Source organism: Thamnophis sirtalis, unplaced genomic scaffold (genome assembly GCF_051295495.1).
Source record: "Thamnophis sirtalis isolate CommonGarterSnake01/CBP01778 unplaced genomic scaffold, rThaSir2_p1.2 scaffold_13, whole genome shotgun sequence".
Taxonomy (NCBI): Eukaryota; Metazoa; Chordata; class Lepidosauria; order Squamata; family Natricidae; genus Thamnophis; species Thamnophis sirtalis.
Window position 1 is genome coordinate 85792 of NW_028261393.1, and position 24253 is coordinate 110044.

The following is a 24253-nucleotide window of genomic DNA, read 5'->3' on the forward strand; positions in this document are numbered from 1 at the left end:
CGGCCCTGCCCCCGCGCTCGCCGCCTCGGGTCGGGTCGGGTGTGGTCGCGCGCGCTGCGCCTGGCTGGCTGGCTGGCTCGGGCGTCGCTCTCTCTCTCTCGCTCGCTCGCTCGCTCGCTCGCTCCTCTCAGGCGGGCCGGCGCCATTTTGTGTGGTGCAGCCTCGGAGCCAGCCTGCCGTCCCTGCCGCCGCCCGCCTGCCTGCCTGCCTGCCTGCCTACCTGCCGGCCAGCGAGCCCACGAGCGAGCGACCGAGCGCGGCGCCAGGCCCGCCCGTACAGTGACTGTGCCCCGTGCCCCCGTCGCGCCCCCCCCGCCCGGCCCCCCCATGGCGGTGGAGAGCCCCAGCGTGCCTCCGCCCAGCAGCCCCCACGCCAGCCCCCCGGCCCCCTCGCCGGCCGCCGCCGCCGCCGCCGCCAACCCCCTGCTCCTGCACGGCCCCCTCGGCAGCCCGGGCCTCGGCGGCGCTGGCGCCCGGCCGCTCCAACAACACCTCCTCCTCCACGGGCCCGGCCCGGACGAAAGGTCCAGTACCCGCCTCTCTCTTTTCTCTCTCTCTCTCTCTCTCTCTCGCTTCTTCTTCTTCTTCTTCTCGGGGTCTCGCGGGGGGGGCAGGCGGGGGGTCTCGCGGGGCGGAGGGGGGAGGGGGCCCCCACCAGCGCCGAGGCGAGCAGGGCCGCGTCGGCCCTCGGTAAGTAGCAGCCGCCGCCGCGCCGACCGAGGGGGTCCCGGGAGCCCCCGGTGTGCCGAGTCCGCCGCGAGGCGTCCGGGAGCCTCCGGTGGGCCGAGTCCGCCCGCCGCCCCGTGGTTCGTCTGAGCTGGAAGGAAAACTGTAAGCAGCCGCCAAGTGCGACCATCACCAGAGTCCCCCCAAGTCACCACACGGGCCCCCCCCGCGCCCCCCCTCCCCCCCCCGCGATCGTGGCCGTGTACAGTACAAGCACCTGAGCGCCCCCCGTTGTGGCCCATCGTTAACCACACACCGTGAACAGTCCACGCGTTGTTCCCCCCCCCTCCCCTCCACACGAGGCGAAGGAAGCCGGGTCCTGCCCATCAGGCTAGCCCCGAGCCCGCTCCGAAACCGCCTGGCCCAGCCTGGTAGTTCCCTTGTAAGCCAAGGGCATAAGAACCCTCTTCCCTGGCACACTGTGTTTTCTTCCCTTTCTCAAATCGTTCATCTAAAACAATGTTACCTTATTTGTCCTTCTTGCCTCTCACCTTAGCTTTAGGAGGCCTAGATTTACAAAACAAGGAAGTTGGTTGGGCGTTTTTAAAAGTTAACATACAGGACTGATGCACCATTAAGCCAATATAGGTATAGTTCTTTGTAATTTCTGCCTCTCTAATAATGTGGTTGTCATTGAATTCACACCGTAGGGTCAATCAGGTATTTTTGGCAAGCATAAAATTTCCTTTCTGGTGCTAAAACCTGATGGCCAAAACGTTGACCGATGCTTGTAGCTGGGGATGAAGTAGATTTCCCTCGCAAACTTTATTTTATGAAACAACAAATACACGTTTTCTCAAAGGACACATTTCAATGTTTCTAACAGCTCATCATAACATATATGAAACATTTAGTCATTTTACTTCCGTTTCAACCAACCTTTTAGAAATTTCCGTAACCCGGTTGACTTTTGCCCATTATTTTGTAGGAAGCTTGGGTCCACAGGAGAGAGAGGCAGGGAAGAGAGACCGAAAGCTGCCATTTGACTTCAGCTTTCAATGGAGATCGCTATCTCGCCGCTCCAGATTTATCATTTTAAGTTGATCATTAAGTATGTGTTGATGGAGCTTCCTCTTAGCACGTAAAATAATTCCTTGATATTTCTAAACCTTAGGTAGATAGATGCCAGAACTTCTGGGGCCCATCAGAATCTTTTCTTGATAGTTATTATAAAATGGGGCTCGGAGTTCGCATAGGAATACACAAAATAGCATACCAAAATTCATATGTTGTTTTACGCTGTAAATTCTGATCCTTTACCTAGTAATTTAGTATGTACTCCAATTATGCTAGTGACGATGGTCACTGGTCTACAAAGCTGCTTTGTTTTGCCCTAGATAGTTTTGCAGGAAAAAGTGGGGGAAATCAGGATTGGGAGATCCCAGAGCTAGGGACCAGCTGGCAGATTCCCACTCTGCTGCTGCTGTTTTGAAGTGGCGTCTCCTGACTTCCCACTGGTGGTCTGCTCTAAGAGAACCCCGTTGGATTTGGCACATGCCCTCTTGGAAGAATTGGCTCCGCGGTGAATCTGGTGAGTCAGCAGAATTCCATCGGAACGGAGCACCTTTGGTTTTCTGGCCTCTTCACTTGGGCATTGGGTTTGCCAGCAGGCCCAGAGGTCGCTTGGCATTGAATGGCTTCCATAATTGCAGCCGTTCTCCTGGAGGCAACAGCTGCAGCAGAGAGCTGCAAAGAGGGGCAGGCGAATTGCATTCCATGCTTGGTCTTGGAGGTAGGGACGTCCTCGATTTTAAGGAAAACAAAGCAAAATTAGCCATCTCGGCGTCATAGTGTGGGATCCTTCCTTTGAAATTCTCCGCCGAAGGCAGCAGCGCTCCTGGCTCTACCACGGAAGTGGAAATCCAACGTTAAGTTGGTCTCTTGAAGCTCTGCTGGGATATAGAATTGATTAGGCGAATTGGCGGAAATCAGTAGAATATAAGTCAGGCTCAGCAGTTAGGTGGAATCGTGCTTTGGCTTCATTTTGGTAAAAGCCGCCTTTCCCTCCTTTGTATGCTTTTCCCCTGTGAGTGAAGTGCACTTTTAGCCTAGCAGATAAAAATCTACTTTGTCCATTCACAATAACGTTCTTAAAATGTTAAAATGGTTGTGAGTGTTGCTTTTCATGCAGCTGCAACTCTATGGTCTGCCCTAGTTTTGTGCTTCAGTGCAAAGCAGGCTAGGAACTCTGCAGCCGCTCTGTCGCTCTCGTCTTCCTTCATGAGGAAATCCCACTCTGCATGTTGCTGTCCCCAGCGCCTTGGGGGGGTCTGGTGTGCAGCCAGAGGGGGCCCTGAGAGTGCGGCTCAGCGGCCTCCCCCCCCCCCCCCCCGGCTTGCTTCAGCTGGCACGTCTTGGCTCTTCCTGGGCACTTCTGGGAAAGAGAAGCACCGCCTCCATTTTGTGGCAGGGCAATCCTGCCAGAAGATTCGCGAACGAGGCTTGGCTTTCTTCTTCGGGGCCACTAGGCGGCTGCAGAGACAACCAGCTCTAAAAGAAAACAGAATTTGAAAAGTTATTTCTAGTTTTCAGCACAAAGCTAGAATAAAAAACCTTCTAGGTGTAGGGACTTCTGGCGCTAACTTACGAAAACGTATTGAGCCTTCCGTTTATTTCTCCTCTTGGAACTAAGCCAGAGCGTGATGTCCTGTTATAGAGATGTAGTCTTTTTTTAGGAATATTTATTTGGGCAAGTGTGGTTAGAGACACAAGGAATCTGTCTGTGGCACAAAAGCACTTGGTTCACTTGCATTCAAACGAGAGAATCATCATCACGTTCATAATCATAGTGCCAGAGACATCGCTCCTCTCTGCTTGCCCTTCTCATTTTGGTGTTCTCCCCTCTGCGTTACGCTGTCTTCGAGCTTTGTGATTGTTGAGTCCTTCCTAGCCTTTTCCAGCATTCATCTTGGTGCCTGAACTGTACAGCTGCCCTGCACGTTCGGTTATCCCCCCCCTCCTCCTCCTCTTTCTCCTCTGAGCTTCTGCCAAGGCTTCATTGGTCCTCCAACAGCCAGACACTCATCCTTGCCCTGAATTCTGCCATATGTGGTGCAGCCAGTGTGAAAGCTGCCTGAATTAGGGACAGGAGAGGGGGAATGTCTGGACCAGAGCCGGGAGGAGAATCCCATGCTGCGCTGCTGGCTGGCTGGCTCCAGTCATGTGATCTGTGAGCTCACACAGGTTGACTGTGAGGCAGTAGCCTACCTGAAGAACATTCTGCACAGGTAGGCCAATGTGGTCCCATGGTGGGCTAACCGCAGGACTAGCAATTCCCCTTACCCTGTGAAAACACCATAGCTTCATGGCAACCACGTTGCTTTGCTCTGTAGCCAGGGGGAAAACGTTTGGCAAGTTGGAGGTGGCAGAGTCGCACACTTTTCAGTAATAATAATTTTACTCAGAGTTGTCGTTAGTAGCTTGCCACGCAGCTGTAAGCCAACCTGTGTTAGGTCTTCTGGGACTATTTTTGCTTTGACATTGCAGTCTTAAGATCCGGCCCTTGAGAAGTCTCGTATTTGGGAGCAGTCCCCAGTGAATGCAGAGTATCTGAGTAGGCATGCGTTTGAGGGCCGGTTTGGTCTCGTGGTGAGACCGTGAGTTCCAGTCCTGCCAAGGGCACAAAGCCAGCTGGGTGACCCTGGGTGAACTCAGCCCTAGGAAGGAGGCAATAGCAAACTGCTTCTGTAAAACCTTGCCCAGAAAAATGCAGAGATTTCCTGACAATTTCCCAAGAATCGGACGGGATGGAATGGAGGGGAGAAAAAAGGCACACTTAGGCCTTAGGCTGCTCTTCCACCTGGAAATGTGTGGCAGAAACCAGCCCTAACAGCCTTGAGACTCCAGTTATCTTTTCTCTGCTATCTGGCCAAAATATTCATTTCCTAGAAAGGGGTTCTGTTCGTTTCAAAAACTGAACAATTCAACCTGGTAAAATTGTATCGCCTAATTCTGCTTTGGCCATGAAATCAAGCGCACAGTTTCGCTGCTTGTTGTGGTCTGAATAATTCTGGAGTTCCTTTCTTGCTTTGATCCTTTCCCAGGTTGAGATGAAAGACGCATGTTGGGCTTAGCAGCAGAAAATATAGAGATGAATAAGTCGGGTTGAGAAGGGAGTTCTGTATTTGACAAGCTTGGGGGGGAATTTAAGGGCCCCAAAGAGACCAAACAAGTGAAGGGAAAGAGCTAAGCTGGAGTGAGGCACAAAGCTATCTCAAGACTGAAGAGATCTTACTAAGTTTCGCTTCCTTTTTTCATTTCGATATTGATAAAACCAACTTGTCAATAATTGCAGGAGCAAATGTCTTAACTTGGTTTGTATTCAGATAGCTTGCAAATTTTCTGGCTTGTAGTATAAAAGATATCGGCTTCTGTATTGGCATTTCTTTAGTTTCTGAAGTTGGGGCTTTCCTAATTTAGAATACTGGAAACTAGACTTTAAAAAAATGGGTTATCATCAGATTTTATTTTAAAAAATCGATTAGGCTCACTTACGCTAAGCCAAAGCCTAATTTGTTGTGCTTTATTTGTTGTTTGAATCCATTGTTTGTAAACTAATTTATTGCACTGCCAGTTGCTATTATCAATGAATTGTGGTTAACTAATTCTGCTTCAGAATGATTGTGAAGCAGTTCATATTAGATGCATAATAGCAAGGGCTAGTCGGCCAGGGATGCTTGAGAAATCCATATGCCATATCTGATGGCTCTTGTGATTGTGTAGGTGTCGGGCACGAAAAACCAGTTTTATACGTGAAGGACCAACTAATCTCAACAGCTGGTGAACAGGAGGAGTCTTCTCAACTGACAGGGCCTGTTTGGAGTTAGAGAAGGATCCACGGAATCCAAGTGGGTTGGATGGGGTTTGCCCACTCCCTCTCCCTTGTAAAGGGAGGAGGAGGAGGAGGAAGAGGGAATGACCTTGAGGGACAGGAGGAAGAGCTGCCACTAAGGGGTCACTCATATAAAAGGGTCCTGAGCCCAGAATATAACATGAGGACACCTAACGGACAGGCTCTCCTCCTCTTCAGATCATATGAAGAGGGAGGGAGGGAGGGAGCACATTTAGACATGCAAGATTCAAGCTTTAAAATAGAAGTCGTACTGAGCTGCGTGGCATCATTTTTCTAGTCTGGCCTTCCCTGAACGGCCAACTCATCTTTTCCAGCAGGTGAAGGCCCAACTTCCGTTTTCTATAGACAGCGCTTAAAAAATCCTTTCATGTTGCTTTTATTTTCTCTTGAAGGATCAAATTCTTTTTATATTTTGCATTCTTTACTGTACTTCTGCAGATACTGCCTGTTTGCTGATAAATCTCTTTAGTGATTACATACTTTTTATTGATAGCTTAGTCAAATGATCTGTCCGTCCACAAGAGGTGTTCCCCATTTTTGTCTCATTGTATGTCAAGAATTGTGTGTCACTGGGAATTGAGTGGCATATAAATGGTGGTAATCATCATCATCATCATCACCATGATCCCAATCCACCAATGTTCCCTTTGTCCTATAAATGTCCAGGGGTTTAAGCTCCCCTAATTATCTGGTAATTGACTAAAATAAATATTAATCTAAGCTCTCCTAACTCCATAACTAGATGTTGGCTTGTATCCAGACTTAATTATAATTTGAGTAACTACATTCAAAGAACTCGGCCTTAATCGTCATATGTAGCTGATTTCCATTGTTTTTAATGAGTTTAAATGTGAACTATTACAGTAATTGCATTTTATTTGTAAGTTTCAGTCTTACTCATTTTTTGTGCGCCACCGTTGAACCTGGGGTTAATTTGGCTGTCTTGCACTTTTTTCCCCTGCCAAATGGGCTATCGATTGATGATTGACAGTTACTTCTGCAAATTTATATACCGGTGCCAGAATCGTGACAAAGGTATCATACCAATGAATTGTGTGTGCAGTGGGCTAAAAAAATTTGGACATGAAGTTTTAACATTACAGTAGCGGCAAGCAAAAAAGGAGCAAGAGCTGTAAATTTTAAATAAAAAGCTAAAACTAGAGATAACACCACCCCCACCACCCCAAGCACATACATAATAGTAGAAGTCATGGGGGGAAAACTGTGTATGGGGACATGGCACTTTTACCATGCCCCCCCCCTGCTCTGAGACCTCCGGGGGGGGGGGAGTGAATTGGTTTTGATAGCTGTCAGTATGATCAGAGGCTTGGCCTTCATAAGGTAATAATATCTGGGTAAGTGATTGCGCAGGTAGAGCTGAAGTCACCTGTTTTCCCCCAGTTGTGGGCCTTTAGGTCTGTAGCTCTCTTAAATTGTATTGAAATGATTCTCTGGCTCCCTCCTGGCTCTACACCCCCTATTGGTTTTGCCTCAACTTTGCTGCCTTTTAGAAAAGCTTTAAGAAACCTGGGTTTTCAGATAGGCCTGAATGTTTTGTGATTCCGATTGATTGATTGATTGATTGATTGATTGATTGATAGCTGATTGGCTGGCCAGTTGGAATTCTTTGTTTATTTTCACAGTGTGCTATTTGGTTGTGTATTATTAGGATGACTCTCTATGATGCCTTTTGATTTGACAATATTATAAATCTAATACATCATTATTATAGTAAGACCTTATGGGCCAAAGAAAGGCCTTAGAAAATCAGCACTAAATTCTCCTAGTCAGCAGTTACGTAGAGGAGCTTCTTTCTTCTTACATCTGAAGGCGGAAGCATCCTGCAGCTCACGTGATCCACCCCCTCTACTCCCACCATCCTCGAATCTGTTGTTCAGCGATCGGCCGCTTCCCTCTCCTCCTCAACCCTGTGGGCCACCTGCTTTGAAGGCGCTTGCGGCCTTAAGGCCTTTGGGTTCCTGGCCTTCAGAGAGAGCCTCTGTGGTAGAAAGAGGCCGGCTCACAAACTCATTTCGGGCTTGAGGAGTCAGCCTTGTAGTTCTGCTTTTGGAGAAGCCTGAAGTTCTGCTGTGGGAAATGCCCTGGGGCAAAACGGAAGGCTTAGAAAGTGCTGCTGTCCTTCCTCTTTTGAACAGGAAAAGCTGCTGGCTGTGGAGCTCGCTCTCTGCTTTTAATCCCTTGTCGCTACCTCAGAGTAGGGCACATTATATGTCTCTATTCCCAAAGATGAGCTGATATAAAAATGCCAGAGGATTTTAGGTTAACCTTCGGAAATAAAACCCAGACAACTTTAATCATAAATGAAGCTGGAAACTCTTGCAGCAAAGTGTGAGTGTGAGATGAATTTACATACTGCCCTGACTTCTTAGGCCCGGAGGTTTATCTTCCAGTTGGCAAAATGAAGGGTGTTTTCATCCAGAACCCCAAGGTGGAATTTCTGATTTTGCAATTTTTCTCCTCCAACTAAAGCAGGTCCAGTCTCACTGCCATTAAACCAGCAGACACCAACTGTGGTCGTCCGTGGGAAAATGTTGTTGGTGCACGGAAAAATTATTTGCATTTTTTATATTGCACTAAATCAGGGATCCTCAAACTGTGGCCCCTGGGCTGGATGCATGCAATGAACGCTTGTGTTGCTGCAAAGAGTCTCCCCCCTTGGGGTCTTTTTTTTTTGGTAGGTGGGAGGAGGGCAGAAATTCCGACTCGGGGCCCGCTTCAGCCTCCTGGTGTGGGGCTTTGGGCAAAGGCAGGGAGGAAGTGCCGCTGGTGACGAAGCGTCGGAGGGCCTTATTCCAGGGGGACTGCCTCATGGCCTGGAACTGGCTGACCATCCCAGCCTGCTGAGCCTCCAGGCGCCGGCACCTGGCCTTGCACGCCCGCAGGTCTTCCCTCTGCTTGGAAAGCCTATGCTCGTAGTCCTCAGTGAGGTGCTTCTGCTGAGCCTCCTCCTCGGTCAGATCCAGCTATTTTGCCAACTCTTTCTCCTGGTGGCTGCTTAGTTCCAACGACTGTTTCCTATCGGGGCCTTAAGGAGCCCAGGTGGGCAAGCGAGGAGTGGCTGGGAAGGGTGGGGCGAGTAGAGGCCGGAGAGGCGCCCCTCATGTGACATCAAATTGGCCATGCCCACCCAGTCACATGATCACCTAGCCACGCCCAGCCAGCCAGTCATTGAACAGGTCATATTAGTGGTCCCCGGGATTTAAAATGATGAATTTAGTGGTCTCTGAGGTCCAAAAGGTTGGGGACCCCTGCATTAAACAATTGCCAGAAAAAAATGTATTCAAATAATTCTGTAGTTCTAGGATTATTTTCTGGTCCCATAGACCAACTTCACCACATTTTCTGGCTTTCTTTCTTCCAGTGTCAGTCATGGGAATAAGAAAGATGCGATTTCTTTTCCAGCAAGAAGAATGAGGTTTCTGACTTTGGATTTGGAGTGGAGTTGCTTCCTAGTGGCAAATTTTTCATTGGAAGATACAGATCAAAACTATTTCAGTGTTATGCATTTGTGTGCAGTAAATGATTTCATTAAATCTTTAGTAATTGACAGCTGAAGGTTGATTATGAAGCCAATTTTACTTTCTGTTTGGGTAGCAAAGCATTTAGTAAGTGAAAATTTGGTGTTTTCAGTCACTGATATATGTTTTGCATAATAGAAAAATCAATTGTTTTTGGATTGTATTATACTACTTTATATCAGATTCTCACTGATTTATCGCTTGCCAAAATTAGTCAGTTGCAGCTTATCTAATCAAAATATGTAAATTATAGTGCAATTGATAATTCATCTGTGTGTGTAGGTAGGTTTCTGTTCTTGGGAAAATATTACAAGGATCTACTCTGGCTAACGCGTTTCTTTTTTCCTTTCTTTTAGTTACTGAATTGCGTGGGGATTTTTGAAAAAAACATGGGAATATTTTGCAATTGATGTTATTCTCAGTTTTGAAGCCTGGCTTTGCTCTTTTTCCTGCTACTTCCAGTCTTGATTTTGCTGCTCTACCTTTTCAGGGAGGATGGGGAGTTGGAAGAAGGGGAGTTGGAAGACGACGGGGGTGAGGAGCCCAATGGTGCTTCGGAGACACATGAGAAGAGCAGGAAGGAAAAAAATGAGAAGCACCACAGTGACTCGGACGAAGAAAAGACGCACCGGAGGAAAAGGAAGCGTCGGAAAGAGAGGGAGAAGGAGAAGCGGAGATCGAAAAAGAAAAGAAAATCTAAACACAAAGTGAGTAATGCAAGATGAGTCTTGAGCGGCTAACCTGTTTTCTCTCCCCCCCCCCCCCTTTGGAAGCAGGCGAGCGAGACGTCTGTCCCAGGTGTGTGTGGGTGGGGGGGGGACTGGGGACAAAACGCAGGCTGCCTTCTGTGCCCCTCGCAAAACCAAACTAGTTGTTTGGTTGGGGAATGGTGCCGTTTCCAGGCCCTTTCCTCTGCATGTGGCCTGACAGAGGATGCCGAATTCCCACCAGGGGAGGATCCTTGTTGACCTGTCCATCTTCCAGGCTTTGGCCAGAATTGGGGGATAGGAATTCAAAAGGACTGCAGTGGGGGGGGGGGGAGCACCTGGTTCAGAGTCAATGACTTCTCTTTCCTCGCAGCGCCACGCCTCTTCCAGCGAAGATTTCTCTGACTACAGTGAGGATTCTGACTTCAGCCCAAACGAAAAGGGGCATCGGAAGTACCGCGAATACAGCCCCCTCTACTCTTCTGTGAGTGCTGAGGGTCATCCCTAAGGGTGGCCTGAGGGTGGGATCCCCGAGGTAGATAATCCTGTCAGATGTCCGGGTAGTTTAGCAGCCAAGATTGTGCTGTTTGGTTCTCCATGCTGGATTTAAAATGGCAGCAAATCCTCGGTGTTTGCTTCTGCTCATTGTGTAAAAGTGATTCTTTACAGAATAATGGTTTATAAAATGGGTGGAGACCCACTTCTTCTTCTTCCTTTGGGGGGGGGGGTCCTCCTCTCTTTTGTTCAACCATAACCATTTGTGTGTTTGCCTCCAGTCCCATCAGCAGTACTCATCGTCTCACAGCGCCCCAAAGAAGGGGTATCCTAAAATGGAGAGCAAGAGCTACCCTCCCTACGAAGAGTACGAGAACGAGGGCTACTGCGACTACGAGGGGGAGGAGGAGGAGGAGGACCTGGGGAAAGAAGACTACGATGACTTTGCAAAGGAGCTGAACCAGTACCGGAGGGCAAAGGAGGGGACGCACAGGGGGCGAGGTACTACGCTTGCTTTTCCTCCAGCCCGGACGAGGCAGGTGCCGCCCACTAGGCAGCCAGGCAAAACCAAAGGGAAACCCGGGCCCTTCCTGAAACTGGGGCCCTCTGTCCATGGCCATCCGTGAGGCGGGTGTGCTGCCTTTTTCAATGGCCCAGCAGCTGCCGATTCCTGCTTCCTTTCTTCAGCAGTGAGGAACTGGGCACCTCTGCCTGTTGAAGCCGCCAGTCCTCGTTTGCGCGTAACCCATCCAAGTCCCAGTTGACTCTAGTTCCAAAAGGGCGCTAGGCTCCTGGTAATGCAGTATTTTCAGGTTAATGCTTTTTCCTTCTGGGCTTCTTTGAATTGGGAGCTGAATTTTAGGAAGCGGCACGAAGGTCTGTACGTGTTCTCCCCTTTGGTCTGTAGAGGCTACTATACGACATTGCATGAAAACACGGCTGTCTCTCAAAACTGGGAAGAGATTCTGGCCCTAAACCAGTGGGAGTCAACCTGGCCCCTACCGCCCCCTAGTGGGCGTTCCAGCTCCCATGGTGGGCGGCAGAGGGTTGCTGTAACTCTGCATCACAAACTTTATAAAGTTACTTCCCTGCTTTATAAATCACCCTGACTGTGGAACCGGTGGGCGGCTAGAAAACTTTACTGCTAACGGAGATTCAAAAGTGGGCGGTAGGTATAAGAAGGTTGGCCTGCCCTGCCCTAAGCAGTGATCATTACAGTTAAAGGAGTATTGCTGCTTTTTCTCACAGCACTAAGTAAAGTTCTTTGAACAAACCATATTGTTTCAGTTCCCACAGCAGACTAAACCAGGCAGATGGAACAAAACCAGTCTGGAGGGGAGTTTGATCAGTCTGGCACCTCCTGTGGTTTGTCTCAACAGGTGGCCGTGGTCGAGGCCGAGGTTACCGTGGTCGTGGAAGAGGTGGAATGAGAGGACGGGGCATGGGCAGAAGCAACCGAGGCCGGGGAAGGGGGGAGCGTCCGGAGGAGGAGGAGGAGGAGGAGGAGGCTTACGACCAGGAGATGGAGGTGAACATTGAGGTCTGTCCTTGCTCAACCTGGCTCCCTGCCAGGGTCCCTTTTGGCTCATTTCTCCTCTGTCTGCCTGGCAGTTCTGCGAAGGGGAAGAGCCCATGGGGGAGGAAGACTATGACGACTATTCCAAAGAACTGAACCAGTACCGCAGAAGCAAAGAAGGAAGAGGCAGAGGTATGTGGGCACAGGGACAACCCCCCCCCCCCTTTCCTCCTCTTGGAGCCTCGGCTGCCAAAGGCCTCTGCCAAGCAGACGCGCGGTGAGATGGGGCTTTCTGTGGCTGGGCTGCAGGATCAGCTGGGGTTGTCTTGTTACAGGCATGGGCCGTGGCCGAGGCCGTAGTTCCAGGGGGCGAGGAGGCAAGGGGATGGGCCGCGGACGTGGTCATCGTGGCAGATCAGGCCTAGGCAAAGCGCTCAATGAAGAGGACGACTACTATGAGGATGACCTAGGGGTAAGTGGCCCAGGGGGTCCCTCCCTGGCTTTGGGTCTAACTGGGACTTGAGGTTGGACGGAGGCCAGCGTGGGAGTGAACTCCCTGGAAGGCCCAGGTGAGGCCTAGCACCTTCCACCTGCTAGGACTAGGGCCTCAGCGGCACCCTTTCCAGGACAGACAGAGCTGGCTGCTCAAGGCAGACGCATCAGAAACGCCCGGTTATAAAGAAAATAGGGTGAGGCTGAGGATCCCCCCTTCTCATTGGCCTCCTGGACTCCTGGGCAGTCAGGGCTATTCAGGAGAATTTCAGGGTTGCATGGACCTGACTGAGGGGCAGCTGCAGAAGGGTGGATGACCCAAGTGGGAGCTTAATTTCCTTTTATTCACCCGCGGTAGAAACTATTTGGGATGCCAAATTAATTTTATCTGGCTCTTATTGTTGCCGCTATTCTTTCTTACACGTCGTTTTCAGTTTTTTCACTCTCCGGGTCTACCTGACATTGGCATATAAATCAGCCGAGTGAATGTTTCCCTTGCAATCCGTACAGGACGGAGGTGGCGGCTGTGGAGGTTACAGGCGGAACGATCACGAGAAATCTCACCAGTCGGACAAGAAAGGAAAAGTCGTCTGCAAGTATTTTGTGGAAGGAAGGTGCACTTGGGTAGGTGCAGCCGGTTTATGGCGCTTTGGTATCCCGGAAGGGTCAGTGATGCAGCTGCCCGATTGGGTCGTCCCCATGGGACCCAAACCTCTGCTGCTAAGCGAGGCATTTGTTAAGTGAGGCCCACCCCATTTTATGATCCTTCTTGCCACGGTTGTTAAGTAATTCGGTTATTAAGTTAGTCACACGGTTGTTAAGTGAATCTGGTCTTCCCCATTGACTTGGCTGTTCAGAAGGTCGCAAAAGTGGATCACGTGACCCCGGGACTTTGCAACCGTCATAAATACGTGCTGCTGGTTGCCAAGTACCAAATTCTGATCAAAAGTCCCCATGGGGGGGGGGGAGGCTGCAGCAGTCGAAAGTGGGGGGGAAAGGGTCATAAGTCACTTTTTTCAGTGCTGTTGTAACTTCAAATGGTCACTGAATAAACGGTTGTAAGTTGAGGATTACCTGCAGGTGCCTCGGAACAGGAGTCTGGGGGCTGGTGCCGGGCTTTTTGTTCCTGTGCTGCCCGGGAGCGGAAAATCCGCCGGCTCCTTCCCTGTGGCATCATGTGGTGGGCGAGGCCGAGGGATGCCAGGCGGACAGATTCTTTCATGTGCATCAGTGCCCCCCCCCCCCAAAAAAAAAATTGGTTCTGGTGGCCCCTTTGTTCGAAAAGGAGCCGCTTGGCACTTGCCACTTGGTTCCTTGTGCAGGGAATCCTCTCGGCAATGTTTAATCTCATGGTTGACTGAAAGATTTAGAGACGGCCTTTCAGACCAGAGGTGACAAGAATAATTGACATACAGACGCAGCAGCCCTGGGGTTCATTGGGGCTGTTTTTACCCCGGCCGGTGTTCCCGTTGCTTGCTTCGGGTCGTGGCAGCTCCACTCTGCCCCATTGAGGCCCATACCCTAATTTCTGCAAGACCCCTGCCGGGGGGGGGGGGTCCTCCCTTCATTAGACTCCGTGGCACAGCTTTATGGGGACGTTTTGGTTCAATAATAAGAACAATTGACTCAGAGGTCTTCGGGTCCAGCCCCCTGCTTTCCTGCAAGCTTTACTTTCTGCTGGAGTCATTGGCCAATCTGGCCTCTTTTTAAAAAAAAATATTTTTAATTTTATTTTAATTCAAACATCATCTTCCATTAAGCAGTATGTCGTGTGGGTACTTAAGTTTTGTACAAATATTTTATACAATAACAATTTACAGCTATGTTTATTATTTTATCTATTCTTAACTTAATATTAATACTAATGTATACCATAGCTAATACTCTAACAATCCTCTTCTTAACTTAAATAACTTTGTTAAAACATTTTCTCTATTTCACTCTTTTGCTTTTTTTACACTTTTCATATTTATTCTCTAACCATTGATAAAATAATTGCCATATATTATCACAATCAGATTGTTCCTTCTCTTTAGTTACCAGTGTTAACCTATTCATTTCTGCACATTCTAATATTTTCCTAATCACGTTCCCATCCATAGGGATATCTTCACTTTTTCAATTTTGTGCAAATATTTGATTTTGATTTTAACTTTATTTGTATGCCGCCCTTTTCCCTGAGGGGACTCAGGGCGGCTCACAATTCAGGGGGAGGGAAGTACAAAACAAGTTATACACATAAAGACAATACATCGTTAAAAAAGCACAACAGTCATACTATTCGGGTGGGGTTGAAGTCTTTAGCCCCAGGCCTGTCGGGACAGCCAGGTTTTAAGGGCGACGCGGAAGGTCTGGAGGGTGGTGAGGGTTCGAATCTCCACGGGGAGTTCGTTCCAGAGGGTCGGAGCAGCCACCGAGAAGGCTCTCCTCCGGGTAGTTGCCAGTCGACATTGGGCGGCTGATGGAATTCGGAGGAGGCCTAGTCTATGGGATCTTATTGGCCCAGTGGAAGTAATTGGCAGCAGGCGGTCTCTCAAATACAATCCTAGCTGCACTTATGACGTGAATTATCAAGTATACATTTTCTTGACGTTTCTGGTAAAATCCCCAACAAACATAATTCAGATTTCAGATCAGTCTGGAGGAGGCAGGAGGAGGGGATAGGACTGAATGATTGCCGTGGCTGTAACCACCAGCCCTTCTCCCAGTGAGGCCAGGGGGAGACGCTTTGCCTCCTGTCGGCTGGGGATCTTCTCCTGTGCCTGAGAGGTTGTGTCTTTTGCGTTTTTCCTGCCAGGGGAGCACTGCAACTTCAGCCACGATATTGAGCTGCCAAAGAAGAGGGAACTCTGCAAGTTTTACATCACTGGTTATTGTGCCCGGGCGGAGAATTGTCCTTACATGCACGATATCCTTTCCAGGCGTTTTCCTTCAGCGTTTCAGCACAGGGTTTGGGGGAGGTTTCCGGTCCCCTGATCTGCCTCTCCTTGCACAGAGGCCTGGCTGATTGCAAAGGGGAGCTTTTGGGGGAGCAAAGACGGTGAAACCTTGGATCTCCTGATGCTGGTGGGTCCCTGTGGGTCCCTTTTTTCTTCCGTGCTTTCCTCAACACCTGGCACGGGACTTCCCTTGTAAGCTCTTCCACACCACTGGGAACTGCATTAACGGAGACGACTGCATGTTCTCGCACGAACCGCTCACGGATGAAACTCGGGAACTCCTTGACAAGGTGAAGGGAGGGAGGCCTCAGCCCGGCTCAGCACGGTGGGAGACGCGGCTGGAGAAACTGACCCCAGCCTTTGCCTCTGCCTCTTAGATGTTGGCGGACGACGCAGAAGCCGGAGCAGAGGATGAGAAGGAAGTGGAGGAGTTGAAGAAGCAGGGCATCAACCCATTACCCAAGCCGCCTCCTGGGGTGGGATTGCTGCCCACTCCCCCGCGTCCTCCAGGGCCCCCAGCTCCAACCTCCCCTAATGGCCGGCCCATGCCCGGAGGGCCCCCCGCCCCTCCCCCTCCCCTTCCTCCCCCAGGGCCCCCACAGATGCCCCTCCCGCTCCACGAGCCCCTCTCGCCACAGCAGCAGCTGCAGCAGCAGGACTTGTACAAGAAGATCCCTTCCCTCTTTGAGATTGTTGTGAGGCCGACGGGGCAGCTGGCGGAGAAGCTGGGGGTGAGGTAAGTGTTGCCCTCTGTCTTGGGAGAGGGGATGCAGAGGGCCAAAGCAAAAGGGGAGGGGGCCTCCCCCACAGTTGGTGCGGCCCTGGTGGAGGGCAGGTCCAAGGTGCCTGGATTCCCTGGGCATCCCCGCTGGCCTGTCCATTATCGGCCGAAACGAGATGAAGAGCCCGCCGGCATTAGGAGGTGCCTAACCCCACCCCTCTTTCCCTCTAGGCATCCTGGCCCATCCCCACCTCGGTTCCCCGGGCCTGGGCACCCGGAGCTGCCTCCCGACCTGCCCCCAGACATGCTCCCAGACCTTTGTCCGGACATCTGTCCCGATATGCCAATGGGCCCAGGGATGAACCCTGGCCCTCCGTTGGGCCCCGGACCCCCCATGATGCCCTTTGGCCCCGAGGAGATGCCCCCCGGCCCCCCAACACAGGACTTCTACGACAACTTCTACCTTCACCCAGAAGGCCTGGAGATGGACCCCAGCCTCATGGTCGGCCCAGGCAAGTCTCGGGTTGGGCTGGGAGGCTTTGTGCTCCTTGGGGCGGCAGGGGGCTGGCTGAGTGGCTGCCTTCTGTTCCAGTGCTCTCACTGCTGTCTCCCCCCCCCCTTTCTTGGTAGAGGGCTACCCAGGCTATGAGGAGATCCCTGGGGAAGGGCTTTTCCCCGACCCCTCCCTGGAGCCAGATTCTTTCTGCGATGGAGGCCTCCCGCGGCTGCAGAAGCCCCCCAACAGCATCCCAGACTTCCTGCCTTCCACCCCGAGGGCGCTCTACCTCCGCATCCAGCAGAAGCAGCAGGAAGAAGAGCGAGCTCGCCGGCAGGCAGAGAGCTGCAAGCAGGACCGAGACCACGAGGAAGGCAAGGGCCGAGGGGGGGGGAGGGGGGGGGGCTCTGCTCCTTGTTGGGTGAGGGGCCTGGAAGCCCTCAGGGAGGCAGTCTGGCAGAGCCACCCAGGACCAGGCTCCGTTCTGGCAGGGTGAAGGGCAGGGAGCGCCTATTCCACTGCCTGAGTGCAATAAGTGGCTTATTCAACCCCCACAGGGACGGTAGGAAAGTGCCCTTCGTTTTTCCTACTGAAACTGTGGGGTCAGGCTCTGTGCAGGGGGGCTCCCCAGCCCCATTCCTATGAAGCAGCCCCTGCAGGTAACAGGAGAGCCGGTGGGGTTTGCTGGCTAAGGGGCCGGATGAGGCTCCCGAGAAACCGCAGGTCCATCTCCAGCTTTGGGGAAATGGGGGGACTTTGGGCCAGTAAACGAAGCAGGTTCCACGAAGGAACGGACTTGAGCTGCTGGAGGAAAGGCCCATCCGTGGGGTGCCCTTCCCCCCCCCCTCCTGATGAAGCCTTGTTGGCTAAGGAGAGAGAAATTTCCGGCCGGTGTTGGGAAATCGTTTTGCCCGTTTTGTTGATGACTTTCCGTGAATGAGATTCCTCTTTGAAATGTGGCTTTGAAATGACTCTTGGTTGCTTCTTGAAGAGGCTTCTGAGGGAGCCGCTGTGGGCTCACCGCCTTCTCTGCCTCTCTACCAGGTGATCCCGGCAACTGGTATTCCAGTGATGAGGAGGATGGCGGCGGCAGCAGCAGTGTCAGCTCCATCCTGAAGACTCTACGGCAGCAGAGCTCCAGCAGACCCCACGAGGACCCCTCCGGGAGCCCCATTCCGGCCTCGGGAGGCAGGAGCGACCCCCGCCTTCAGAAGAGCCGGCCAGCCGATCCTCGGCTCCTGCGTGACCCCAGGCTCTCTCGAAACCTGGAGCCCTCTGGAGCCGGAGACGCAGGGCCCACCGATCCACGGCTGGCACGGCACAGCGCAGCCTCCGCCCCCAAAACAGCGGAAGCTCTCCATTCGAGCCCTTCGGTGAGCCAGAAGGCTGTTCCGGTCACGGAGGAGGAGGAGGGGGAAAGGGCCCTGCGGGACAAACCGGTCACCATCCCTCTGGACACCCTGCCCAACCTCTCCCTGAGGGACCCCCGCTGCCAGTTGCAGCAGTTCAGCCACATCAAGAAAGACGTCGTCCTGCTTATGCCCAGCTTTGCACGGATGGTGCTGTGGAGCCCCGAAGACCTCATCCCCCTGCCTGTCCCTAAGCAGGAACCGGTTCCTGTCCCACCTGCTCTCCAGGCCCTGCCCGCCCTCGATCCACGCCTGAACCGGCCTCAGAATGCCAGCGTCTCTGACCCCAGGCAGCGGGCAGGGCCCCAGCCAGAACCCTCTGCCAGCCCTGGCTCCAGCCTTCCCGATTTTGAGCTGCTGTCCAGGATATTAAAGACAGTCAATGCAGCCGGCAGCCCTGGGCAGACTGACAAGCCCAGCGATCCCCGTACACGGAAAGCACCCGCGGACCCCCGGTTGCCCAAGGCGTCCGAGCCAGGGTCCTCGGGAGCCGCCAAGCAGGCTGAGGTCAGCCCCCCGCTAGCAGTGGGGGCGGAGGCTGCCGCCAGCATAGCCCCCTACGACCCCAGGCTGCTGACGGCAGGAGGGCTGAGCAGGGGCCCTGGCCAAAGCAGCGTCCTGAGCGGGATCAGCCTTTACGACCCAAGGACTCCGAGCCCCGGCTGCAAGTCAGCTGAGCCTGCTGGCGAAGGGAGCCCAGCTACCAAAAGTGCCGAAGGCAGCAAAGGCGGCGGCAGCGGCGGCGGCGGCAACAGAGGGAAGGAGCCGCTGTTTGTGCGCCGGTCAGCTTTGGACCAGCCGGAAGGCGAGAAGCCCAGCCCAGAGCCAGCCACCGACCGCTACAACAGCTACAATCGCCCACGGCCCAAGGCAGCCCCTTCCGCTCCGGCTCCCACAGTGCCTGCTGCAGAGACAGCTGTCACTCAGCCTGGCGTCCACAATCTCCCCGTGCCGCCGGTGTATGGCTTGGTGAAGCAGGCGGCCAAGTCGGGGCCAGGCAGCCCTTTTGCAGGGAACAGCCCTGTCCAGGAAGGGGAGGTGCAGGATGCGGCCTCGCTGAAGGATGTTTTTAAAGGGTTTGACCCGACAGCCTCCCCCTTCTGCCAGTAGTGTTAAGAGACTCGTCCGTGCAGCCTTGTGTCCAACAGAAGCAGCAGCAGCACCAGTGTTCTTCCCTTTCTAAAGATCCCATGAATTGCCACTGACCATCTCCCTCCGTCCTTGGAGCTTCGCTGAGTGTAATCTGCAGGCGGCCTTGTGGAAGAGGAACAAGGGTCTGGAGCCCCCCCCCAGGCAGTATTGCGTCATGCCCCCTCTGGGTTCCCTTGCGGACTCTCCTGGTGTCCCCTCGGAACCCTCCAGTGTCTTCTTCAACCTGGCCTGGCTACTTCTGCCAGCCGCCCCTCCCCTCCTCCTCCCCCTCCTCCTCCTCCTCCTCCTTTGCACAGTGGCTGGGCCATGTCTCCCCCCTCCCCCACCCCCGCTTCTCCTCTTCAGGTATTTATTGTCTGTTGAATGGAGGATGAAAAGATGACAGTTTCTTAGGGTGAAGCTGTCAGCCATGCTGATCTGTAGAATATATATATATATATCTTTGTTTCTAAACTGTAACAATATATGTGTATCATAGCCTTTTTTAAAAAGAATCTAGCGCAGCAAATATTATTATGGAGAAGTAACCATGATGAATTATTTTTGTAATTGTATTGAATTTTGTTTTAAATACCCTTCTGCCGTTTTCTTGGATTGCCGGATTCAGATGTGGTGCAGCCAGGAAACAACAGGCTGCTTCTGCCTCTGGTGGGTGGCCTCTTGAAGAAGTGTTGCCTTCTACCAAAACAGAGTTTATAGTATTGGAATTAAATTATTAATAACACTAATGCTTGTCTGTCTCCTGCGCTCCTCTGCAAAACAAGCAGAAGCAGAAGCTGTTGAGAAACAAGAAGCATTTCCTCCCGCAGTCCTCTGTGCAGGGGCCACCAGAGCCCTCCGGCACCCTGGAAAGCCTCAACCCCCCCTTAAAGACCAGGAGAGACAGTTGGGGGGGAGGTTGCCGTGGGCGAAGGGCCCTTTTTGTAACAGCCAAGAGTGGCTCTGCAAATCTGCTCTCTCCAGAGCCTAGAAGCCCGGCCTGTCTCTGTCCTTCCAGTTCTTCTAACCGATGATTGGGCCTCTTCTCAAGGGCAGAGGAGTCCGTGGTGCTTGCTTGTCTTCCGAAGGCTGATTCCTTTCTCCCCCTGCCCTTCTCTCGGTTAGCCTCTTTCAGAGCCAGGCCTTATTTTGGGGCCCAAAGTGCAGGCCTTTTGCCCTGATGCGGCCTGGCGAGAACCACCTGAAGGATGAGCATCCGTGTGCTCTGGCCCTCTCTTGAGGCAAGCAATTTGGAGACCCCCCCCCCCGCATGGCTCTTTGTCCTCTCAGCAATGGGCTGAGCTACGCGGGCTTCTTGCGGCTAAGAGACCAGCCCCTTTTCTGCCTCCATGGGACATGGCTGTGTCAGGAGAAAAGGCCCACCTTCCCCCCCCCCAGAGCAGATAACCAACCCCGGCTGCGGCCATCTCCTTCGGGGTGGTGGGATTGCAGCTTCTCCAGGAAGAGCTGCTGGCTCTCTTAGAAGCCAAGGGATGGAAATCCTTGGGCCAGGTCTTGGCAGCTTGACAGACTGCAGGGCGGGAGTGACCAGGTTCGTGCCCAGGCTTAGCAGTGTTTAACCTGAAACGGGTGATGGGGGTCAAAACATTTTCCAGTGTGTTGTTTTTCTCTCTCTGCCTTGGCGATTCGTACTCTCCCAGGCACCTCCCTTTTTTTTGCCCAGGAACTCGCTTGGAAGGGAGAGAGAGAGAGATGGTCCTTCTGGTAGAAATGCCAGCGGGTTTCCTTGATAAAGGCCAGCCAGGTTCCAGCCCCTTCCCTGGAGAGGCTCCGTATGCAGACCCATGGAGGTCCAGAGATACGGAGACTTCCACAGTGGGCAGGGTCCTGTGGAGAAGCCATCCTGGTCCCGGAGCCGGTGAACAGCTTGTCAAGGAATGTGCTCTTTGTGAAGTATTCTGTCTTGTCAGCCGGCCTAGGTACATAGATGCTCTGTGACATTTGTACAGTCTGACTTTTGTAAATCAAGATCCATTCACTAGACCCAAATCTTTGTTATCAATGAAATTTGCCAGCGCTTTATAAAAATGCTATAAAATGTAAATATTATTTGAAAAGGGATTTGTATATATTGTACTGGTATTTTTACAGTGATTCTTGGTTGCATGGGTGTTTGCTCTTTTTTAATCACACGTGCGTCTTCCAACAATGTCCAGACTTGAGAGACGGATCGTTGTACTGCTGGCATTAAATGATGCAGTGATTTTAAAGGTTGCCACCCAGCTTACTTTGGTATGGAGTTATTTCAAATATTCCTGTGGTGAGGCAGAAGGGTGGGCTCAGCCGTGCTCCTCTTCCTAGCTTTGCAGCCACAGCAAAATGCTTTGCAGGGAAGAGAAGGGATGGGGGAAAGGGCCAGGGAAAACTGACCTTGGAAGAACCAGCAGCCTAGACCCTGCGGGGGTGGGTGGGGGGGGGAGGCTGCCTGAGAAGTTGGAGGCAGCCTTGCTTGAGTCCCAACAGTTGAGGCCAGGAGACCCTTTTCCCGAGAGACGGTAGCTGTAGGTTTGAGCAGAACCAGGGGAGCTGCCGGATGCCATGAGCACAGCAGTGGCACTTGCCATCCCTCTGATGGTCTCCCTCCACCCACCCACCCCTTTTAGGCCTGCTGAGCTCAGAAAGGCCGCGTGGGCAGGGCCACCAAAGCCTCGGGCAGGTCACGCACTGCCCAATCCTAAGAATGAGGGGTCAGCAGGTGCAGGAAGCCGCGTGGGCGTTGCGGGAGAGGCTAACCTGGAGAAGAAGCGAGCAATCTCCCCTGGGTGATCCACTGTCCCGGCCTTGGTCAATGTGCTGCCCTTGGGAGCAGCCTCCGGTGGTGGGAAACCCTTTTCCTCCTTGCACACCGGGGGGGGGGGGCGGAGGCAGGGCTGCTGCAGAACTGGGGAGAGGTGTCTGGATCTCCTGACCCTTTGCTTCCCCAGTGGCAGCTGCAGAGACGGGCACACCTGTTGCCTTCCTGGTATTGTGAGGTTGTATCCCCTACTTTTAAAAACAAAACACTTAGAATGGCCTCAGTGCACGTCTGGCCGGGTGTCCTTTGGTCTGTTGTGACAGGATGGGTCCCAGAGGAATTCATGAGACTCCCACTGCCTCGCCACCCGTCAAAGGTGAGGAGGGCATTCATGCTGGGCTTGGAAAGGGCCGCTTGTGGCCAGAGGCAGCCTGGACTTGACCAAACTCCAAGGCTAAGCTGTACTGGAAGAGCCCTCCCCCCCCCAGAAGCTCCTCCTGCTGTGGGTTAGCAGCTAGGCAGTTCTTGCAGGAGGAGGGGGTCCTCCTCCTCTCCCAGGGAAGATCCTGAGTCAATGAATCTTGGCAGTCAGCCTGGCCATGCAAAAGTGGGAAACCCAAAATAGGGTTTCCAGCCAAAGTGAGCTCTTCTCCCTTCCCTCTTTCACCCTCATACCTCTGAGATCAGCCATTTTCACAAAATAAATCATTTAACTTTGGGAAAAAATAATAAAAAATCAGTTTTTAACGAAACCATTCAATGGGAAACAGGACCACATACAGTTTTTCAAGATGACCACAGGAGGGCGCTGGCCACCCGCATGGAGTCGATTCCTAAACTCCAGAGAAATGGCAACCACCTTCACTACTATAATGGCAACATGTTAGAATGAAAACCAGTATTGGGTCTGCAGCGTTAAAGGCCAGGATCCTGTTTCTCTACAAAGAAAGAATCCTGGACTTGGATAGAACCGGAAGCCAATCAAACCCCTGATGCAAATGCATTGAGCAGGAGTTGAACTAGAAGACCTTGAAGGTCCTGTCCAGCCCTAGAGTCTAATCTACCTTCTTGTACGAGAGGCCCATCTTCAGCACTAACATAGCTGCCCCGTTGAACCGAGAAGCTAAAAAAAGCACTAATTTATATGACCCTGACTCCCTTTATTAACACTGCTGAAATCAATTCAGAAAGGAAGGATAGAAATTGCCTGCCTGCTTGCAAACTGCCTGCAGAGTCACTGGTTGTGAAATCTGGAAGTGAGCAAAGGTGTTCTGGGTCACCGGGAGGCTCAGCTTTTGCAGAGGACACCAGGGACGGCCTGGGGAGCAAGCGATCCTCTTGAAAAGCACTTTCTCCAGCTGAGGCAGGGAGCCTGTTTTGGGGTCTGGGATCTTACAAGACAAGGAAAGCCAGGAGAAGATGGATGGTGAGCCCTCCTGACCCTCCTCAGGGGCATGAGAGTCAGCATGGCCCTTCCCATTAAGCCTCTGCCACGACAGGAATGCCACAAGGTCCAGGGCAGGGCAGCCTTGGCAGGGCCGGAGCACAGTGCTCCCCCCCCCCCCCGATGCCAGAGATGTCACCAAATTGGGAGTCTGGGCTGAGAGGCATCAAGAGTATCAAGAGCCTTTCAAAGCACCGGAGAAGGGCAACAAGACGCCCAAGGCTGCAGTTGGTGACTTGGGGGTTTGTTCCATTTTGGCTCCAGACTGATCTGGGGGACAAACCGAACGGGGCCTTCCCTGAATATGCTGAACACGCTGAAGCCGCTCCTGTCTGTTTATTTGTGGCGCAGTGGTTAAAAGCAGCACTGCAGGCTACTGCTAGATCAGCAGGTCAGCGGTTCAAATCTCACCGGCTCAGGGTTGACTCAGCCTTCCATCCTTCCGAGGTGGGTAAAATGAGGACCCAGATTGTTGGGGGCAATATGCTGACTCTCTGTAAAACGCTTAGAGAGGCCTGAAAGGCCTATGAAGCGGTATATAAGTCTACTGCTATTGCTATTGCTATTGATTCATGTACAGCTGCCCTTCTCACCACAGCAACTCTGGGTGGCCAACAGTACATAAGAACAATAAAACATCTGCAAAACTCAACAATTACCCTTGACCCAGATGCATTTACACATACACAGAAACGTCATCCCATCGTATTTGGACACTAAGCTATAATTCACCTCACTATAAAACAAAAGTGAAGTAAGTTAATTTGTTAACTTTGGGACTGCACATTATACAATTAACATTATATACAGATTGGGATTAAAGTTTTTATGTTTTGCAGCAAGGAACTGTTCAATTTGGGTATCTTTTTGGAAGCATATTTCAACATACATTAAGTAGGTGGTTGTGAATGTTTTCAAGTAACATTTGTCAATTATTTTGAGCTACATTATGAAACTGTGGGAGCCGATCACGGGTGTTTCTGAGGGGTTTATTGGAATAGCCAAGAGAATTTATTGAGATTGGGAAATGC

General features: G+C 52.0%; 1 protein-coding gene across 1 annotated transcript; it reads left to right on the top strand.

Moving 5' to 3' along the window:
* Positions 1–74: 74 nt before the first annotated feature.
* Positions 75–21258, top strand: ZC3H4 (zinc finger CCCH-type containing 4). The gene is made up of 14 exons (XM_087727653.1): positions 75–524; positions 9608–9824; positions 10198–10308; positions 10601–10820; positions 11699–11847; positions 11931–12027; positions 12171–12307; positions 12838–12951; positions 15124–15235; positions 15447–15556; positions 15644–16002; positions 16219–16499; positions 16618–16857; positions 17528–21258. Exons 1-14 carry the CDS (start codon positions 328–330, stop codon positions 19000–19002), a joined length of 3819 nt encoding a protein of 1272 aa, XP_087583779.1. The 5' UTR covers positions 75–327; the 3' UTR covers positions 19003–21258.
* The last annotated feature ends 2995 nt before the right edge of the window (positions 21259–24253 follow it).

Excerpts from the sequence above, each read along its gene's own strand:
- ZC3H4 (XM_087727653.1), top strand. The coding sequence starts at position 328 with ATGGCGGTGGAGAGCCCCAGCGTGCCTCCGCCCAGCAGCCCCCACGCC. Across the intron at positions 12,028-12,170 it reads CAAAGAAGGAAGAGGCAGAG|GCATGGGCCGTGGCCGAGGC; the intron begins GTATGTGGGCAC and ends GTCTTGTTACAG. Across the intron at positions 16,500-16,617 it reads CAGCCTCATGGTCGGCCCAG|AGGGCTACCCAGGCTATGAG; the intron begins GCAAGTCTCGGG and ends CTTTCTTGGTAG.